The sequence below is a fragment of the Geospiza fortis genome, unplaced genomic scaffold (genome assembly GCF_000277835.1).
Source record: "Geospiza fortis unplaced genomic scaffold, GeoFor_1.0 scaffold221, whole genome shotgun sequence".
NCBI classification, from domain to species: Eukaryota; Metazoa; Chordata; class Aves; order Passeriformes; family Thraupidae; genus Geospiza; species Geospiza fortis.
This window is the reverse complement of record NW_005054395.1, coordinates 1,930,225-1,936,580: the sequence shown is the minus strand read 5'-3', so window position 1 is coordinate 1,936,580 and position 6,356 is coordinate 1,930,225. Positions and strand designations below refer to the sequence as shown.

The 6,356-nt window shown below is 45.9% G+C and overlaps 2 protein-coding genes across 2 annotated transcripts in view; one reads left to right on the top strand and one right to left on the bottom strand.

The window, feature by feature from the left end:
* Positions 1 to 921, bottom strand: part of ATAD5 (ATPase family AAA domain containing 5) — a 17,492-nt gene extending 16,571 nt beyond the window's left edge. The window contains exon 1 of the mRNA XM_031060912.1: positions 857 to 921. Coding sequence (XP_030916772.1) covers positions 857 to 921 — 65 coding nt within the window. The remainder of the gene's footprint in view (positions 1 to 856) is intronic.
* Positions 922 to 1,203: 282 nt separating this feature from the next.
* The window catches only part of CRLF3 (cytokine receptor like factor 3), a 13,621-nt gene continuing 8,468 nt past the window's right edge, over positions 1,204 to 6,356 (top strand). Inside the window, exons 1-5 of the mRNA XM_031060911.1 lie at positions 1,204 to 1,209; positions 2,197 to 2,404; positions 4,227 to 4,314; positions 4,774 to 4,951; positions 5,995 to 6,217. Of these exons, the coding sequence (XP_030916771.1) occupies positions 1,204 to 1,209; positions 2,197 to 2,404; positions 4,227 to 4,314; positions 4,774 to 4,951; positions 5,995 to 6,217 (703 nt within the window). The remainder of the gene's footprint in view (positions 1,210 to 2,196; positions 2,405 to 4,226; positions 4,315 to 4,773; positions 4,952 to 5,994; positions 6,218 to 6,356) is intronic.

Below are 6,356 nucleotides of genomic sequence, written 5' to 3'. Positions count from 1 at the left end.
GGAGCAGGGGGAGCCCCGGGGGTGATGAGAGCCCCGGGACCGGCGGGGGTGCCGGAGATGGAGCGTGTGGGAATGGCAGATGTGCGACGTGTCGGAGGAAAGGGACGCGAGCTGAAATCTCTTACTGAGCTGAACTTCGTTTTCTGGGAGCAGAGGGAGCTTTCCCAGGCACGAATAAATATCTTAAAGAACTACGCTTCCAAAGTAGCCGGGATCGAAGTCTGATTTAATGGGGTGTGTTATGCCCATCTTCACATGGGATACCTGCCTGGGCAGCTGCTCCCTGGCCTGGATGAAGGCTGCTTGCTGTCCCCATGCTCCGCAGGGCCCGGGTCACGTACCTGTGGGTCAGGCGGGAGGGCTGCCGGCGTTCCCGGTCAGCCGGTTTGGCTGGAGCCGGGCAGGGCTCCCGTGGCACCGTGAGAGATGCAGGAGCAGATAGGAGGGACAGAGAGCCGCAGTGCCGGGCTGGCTCCTCTGCCCAGGCAGCCTCTCAGCACATGGAGGTTTGCAGGCTGGAAGTGATGCCTTGCTGTCTTCGATTCAGCTCTGCGAGGGGTAAATAAAGACCCAAACAAAACCAAACTGAGGGAGTGTTTCCGTGGTGACCTATTGGTTTTTCTGAAGTGGATCACGTTAATGCAGAAACCTGCTGTGAATCTGCTGGGTGAGTGTCCTGCTCTCAGTGTGTGGGTGATCATTGGACATTTAATTAGGCAGCACTGAAACCACAGACTGCTTAAGAAAATGAATTGTTCATGGCTGTCTTTCATCCGAACCTTGTCATCCCAAAGTGTTGCTGGGCAGTGAGAGGCAGCCCATGTGCCTTTGTGCAGTGAGTGTGTAGTTAGCTCACCTTTCCTTTTGCTCTTGGGGGCAATCCCCTTGCTGTGTGCGTGTTTCTGTTTTCTCTCTTTCCATCTTCTTGCTGTTTCGCGCACATCCAAGAGTTCCCTGTGTTCCCAAGGTTCTGACTGTGCTAGTCTGGGGTTTGTATAGTGGCAGCTTTATTATTTGGGGGCTGGTTGGCTGATGTGATGGGACTGGATCACTCACGTTGCATCCTTTTTCTTTGGACCAATGGGATGTGATTTTCTGCAAACTTCACAGAGCTCTGTGTGTTCAGGGACTTGCATTTCCTCTTTTGCATGATGAGCAGTATCTAATTCTGTGGCTGAGCTGCTCAATTTGTATCTGCCTGTAATGGAGGTAAAATGCTTGGAGAAGTGAATGTTCTGTCTTCCTTTGCCCCACCCCTTCACAAAGCTAAATACTTCCTTTTTTTCCTCAAGCATTGAACTTACAAGAAAAGGGAAACAGAGCTGTGTGGCAGCTGCAGACCTTCATGAGTATTTGGTGAAGAGGAAATTTATTTTACCTAACCAGAGAACTTCCTGTGTTGGTTGTCTGTACTTCTAAAGATCTAGAAATTACGTGTAAGGCTGTCAGAGTGCTGCAGCATTTCCTTGTGTGCGTGACTTAGAAAAGTTGTTCACAGGGAGATGTTTGCTTCTGTGATTTTTGCATCTGTAGCTCAAGGATGTTCAAGTGTGTTTTCTTCCCAAAAAGCCAGATTCAGCAAGTTTGCAGACGTTTTAATGAGCACTTGTAGAACCTTCTGTGGTTGGGTTCTTCCGGAATCAAAACAGACTTGCTGTTCACCCTGCCTGGTCACCAAGGGTAGCTGTTTGAACAAAACTGAAAAGAAAGCAGTTTTATGAGGATTTTAAAAATCCAGTGAAGTGATAGCACTTGGAAAAGTGCTCCTAGACAGTCTTCTGAAAGTCTGATAGGTTTTTGTTTGCAAGGAGGATTACCAGAGGATGGCAGAGTGGTTTTTAAATAGGATTACAGCAGTGGGGTTTTTTTGAGGGGCAGCAGGGAGGAGATCTACAGAACATTTGGATTTTTCTGACAAGAAAAATTCCTTGATTGAAGCACCCATAACCCAGCTGGTATTTTGCTTAGCTAATATGCTCTTCCCCTCATCCAGGCTGGTTTCTTTGCCTCCCTTCCTGCTGTACATGTACTAAAAATGACTTCACTAATTTGTTAACTGCCAGTGGTGATTTTTTAAAGCAGACTTCACTTGCAGCTTTTCTCCAGCAAGTGTGGATGAGATGCTTCAGAAAAATAAAATATGTGCATGGCCTTTGCCTTTATCCTGAATCCTTCTTTCCTGTTACCTGAATTCAGATCAAAGATAGTGCTACATCCACCAGAGATGTGCTTGAGCAGCATTTCAGTGATCTGAAAGGGACCCTGAAGAAGCTGCTGGACGAGCGCCTGACGTCCCTGCTGCAGGAGGTGGATGTCATCGAGCAGGAGAGCATCAAGCCCCTGGACGAGTGCCAGAAGCTGATAGAGCACGGGGTCAGCACGGCCGATGATCTGCTCCGGGAAGGTGAGGCAGGACCTGGTGCTGAGGCTTAGCTCTGCCTTCCACTGTGGCTCTGTCAAAATTCTGGAGTATTCCCATTATTATCAATGTATTTTGTTCATTTTGGGCTTATCTCAAACTAAATGTTAAGAATTGGGTAGTTGTAGTGAAAAGCTGATCATTATTATCTCCTACAAATTATTATTATCATTATTATCATCCTACAATGATAATTATTATCTCTGACAATGTATTTCAGCATTTCACTCCAATCCTGGGGTGTACATGTGTCAGTGTAGCCTCTCCTGGAGGGCAGGAAGTACCTATTTGAGAATTATTTCACTGCAGAGACATTCTCTACCTCTCCAGGGTAGACAGAAAAGTATGTCAGAGTACTTTGGAATAAAATACATTGTGGGTACCACTGTAGCAAAGTGTCTGCTTTGATGAAGTAAATTATGTCTGTCTTGCTGAAATAGCAGCTGAAACAAACATGTTGTCCTGCTGAGTGTGATTATGTTATTGTTGGTGGGGAAGATGAGGAATCAAAGAGCCATTGTACAGGGAAAATTTCTCTAAAAAGTCTGAAGATGAGGCAGACAAAAATGGACATATGGAATATTACTGTAAGGGCCAGACTATACCCTGCTGATGCTAAATACTTCGGCAGAAAGGAATGTCACTCTTGCCTGTTTTCCCCAGGCTGGAGAACCTACTGGGAGCATGTCTGAGCCATGAGTGTGTTGGCAGTTTCCTTGCATTGTTCTCATGTCTCAACTTTAACTTTCTTTCAGCATGAGCTCAGTTCTGGGAGCTGAGCTGTGTCCCAGGGGTGGGAAAGCTCCCAGTTCCTCCTCAGCCCTGAGTTTGTGCTGGCTGGGGAGCTCAGTGCCTCCTGCTCACAGGAGCAGTGACTGTGTTTAAGGATTAATTTGGGGTTTTTTCTACCACCACAGCTCTGGGACAGCTGGTGTTCACCTTGATTTTATTTTAAGCCTTAGGTTACTGAATCTGCATGGTGGCAGAAGTTTTTTGTGTGAAATTCTGTGGGGTCTGATGAGGAGCAGACTTGCTGCAGTTCCCATTCCCCCAGGTGCTCTGAGCATCACCAGGACTGTGGGCAGGACCAGCACAGGCTGCAGCTGAGGCACAGAGGAGTTAAACCTCGTGGTTATTAAATCTCCTGTGCCAATTATGACGTGTGCTTTCCTTCAGAGATTTGTAACGTGTGTAATCCTCCACTTGGAAAAGGACTCAGCTGGCTGAAGTTGTAAATTACCCTAAAGTCAGCAGACAGGAGACTGGAGCATATGTCTCTGTAAGATGAAGTGTGGGATGCTACTTTATATGGAAAGCTTAGGAAAATATTTGTATTTATCTCCACACTATTGCATGGATTAGATTATTTCCTTCATTGTGACAATGATTGTGATTGTAGCAAACAGAACAGTGATTGACATTATGTCTTGCTTTTAAGTGCCTGCTTTTTTATTTTCTGATCAGTGAATGTGCTTTGCTTTTTTCTTCATTTAAAGCTAATGGAGAAAGGGATTAATAATCCTGTTTTTTTTGTCATCTGACCCCAGTTCTGCTTCTGTCTGAGACCTGAGGCAAATTATTACATCTCTTATGGGTGTGTCTACAGGTAGCTTTCAGAGCCTCAAAAGTTGCTAGATAGGCGTTATATTGTTACCTGTAATTGCATTTTCTAGCTAAGACTAGCAAAAGTGCTGAGAGTGCTTCACATTTAATTGGTTTTTCATGTCAGAACCGGTTGTTCTTTGAAGCAAAGAATGCCTTCTGTGGATGTTGTCTCATTAGAAATATTTTTACTGTTTGGTTACAGGAGAGAGTGCAGTCGATGGAGATGTGGGACAACAGAATGAGAAACTTTGCAACTTTACAAAAAAAGCTTTACATATTCAGCTAGATAGGTAAGGCGCCAACATTCTGAGGTGGTCTGAGGCAGTGGCACCTGTGCCCTTCTTTTTAGGGGATCTTTTCTCCTTTGAAACAGAAGCTTTCTGCTCCATTGCCTCAAAAAATTCATTTGGGGTGCTGCTGTCCTGTTTGTTTCAAAGACTGTCTTTGGGGCTGGTGCTCACAGAATGGAGGGGGTTTTCACCTCCATATGTTCTGTGGGAACATAGGCTGTTTATTTGGGAAGGATGAAGCCACTCCCTGTAGAACAGCCTGTGTTTCAGAGTATTTGCTGACAAACAGTCTGGTTAGGGCTGAAACACAATGTTTGCTGAGTCTTTTAAGTTTGGAGTGCGTGTGCCAATTTCTGCAGCTGCTCTCTCTTTGCAGAACTGCACAGATTCAAGTGTACGGATGAAATTTGAATTTGTGGAAGCTGGCCTCTCTCATTACAGCAAACTTTCCTTTCTCAGCTTACCAGAAGTGCCTTCCTTGGTTGACGTGCCTTGTTTATCTGCCCAGCTGGATGACTGCCTCCTTACTATATTGAAAAATCAAATATTCAGACATGGAACTGTGGCATCCCGCCCACCTGTACAGCTGGAGGAGTTTGTGGAAAAGCCTGGAGGTATTTTAGTCCGATGGTGTAAGGTAGGTAAAATATCCTGTGTGAAATTCCTTTAGACTTGAGTTTTTTCTAAAAAGACCCAAACAATCCACTTTCTTTCTGAACTCTCTACTGCCTTCCAAGGACTAGTCCACTCCAGTGTGGAGTTAAAAACTTAAGAAGAGGTTTCTATGGTAATGGTGTCATTTAAAGACAAGGCAGTGCAGTGATGGTGTGTGGCTGGTGCTGGGTTTCTGTCTGCCTGCAGTGACACTTGCTTTAGCAGACCCAGGAGGAGGCTGGACCTGCTCTGTTACACTTTTACCCCTAAACACCTTTGTGTTCCTAGGGAGATGCAGTGGGTGGAAAAAGGAAAATATTATTGTATTAGCTAGTCCAGTAGCCTTTCTCTTCAACACACAAAAACTATTTTTGAGTAAACCACTGCTGTGGTCTGATGTGGTTTAGTTGTTGTTGGACAGCTCTGTGCTCCTTGGCAGCATCAAACAAACCTTTGTTGTTCTAGCAACAGCCACTCATTGCTGGCCACCCTTCAGTTGTGAAGGATGTGCACTCAGGTTATTGAACCATAGGCACTGCTCTCAGGTGGGGTCTGATTTTCTGTGCTGTACAGGAGTTCCCTGGATTTGGTTGTGCCTGCGGAATAATGGAGAGGGTTTTTTGAGGGGGTGTGTGTAAATATCTTTTGACTCAGAGATATCAAAGAACTGGAAATCATTCCCTGGAACAGTTTATGAAGGACAACACTAATTTTCCCTTGCTGTTAAAAACTGGTACAGAATTTCTTCTGCAAAGTTGTTTTCAGCTTTTGGCTGAAGGATCTTTTTAGATCTCTGCTAGAATGAACAGCCTTCTGTTAAATGTTTCTTCTTCTGTAGATATTTTCTAACTGTAATAAGACAATTCTGATACATCTGTTGGCTCAGACACTGATGTTACTTTCTACAAGGCACATTTTCTGCTCTGAAGTACCTTGTGAGTGATCACCTGCAGTGCTGTCCTGTGCCCCTGCAGAGGGGAGGGAGAGCCAGAGGGCTCCTTTGTGACGCAGTGACCGTTTCTGCAGGTGGATGAAGATTTCACGCCCCAGGATTACCGGCTGCAGTTCCGCAAGAGCCCGGGCAGCCCCTTTGAGGACGTGTACGTGGGCTCAGAGCCCGAGTTCCTGGTGCTGCACATGGACCCCCACGTGGATTACCAGTTCCGGGTGTGCGCGCGCGGGGACGGGCGCCAGGAGTGGAGCCCCTGGAGCGTGGCCCAGACCGGCCGCACCACGCTGGTGCCCCACGGTGCGTCCTGCCCTGTGACAGTGGCCACAAGGGTTCTTGAGTTGGGGAAGAGACGAGAACGTTGACTCCATGTTCAGAAGGCTTGATTTATTATTTTATGATATATATATATATTACATTATAACTATACTAAAAAGAA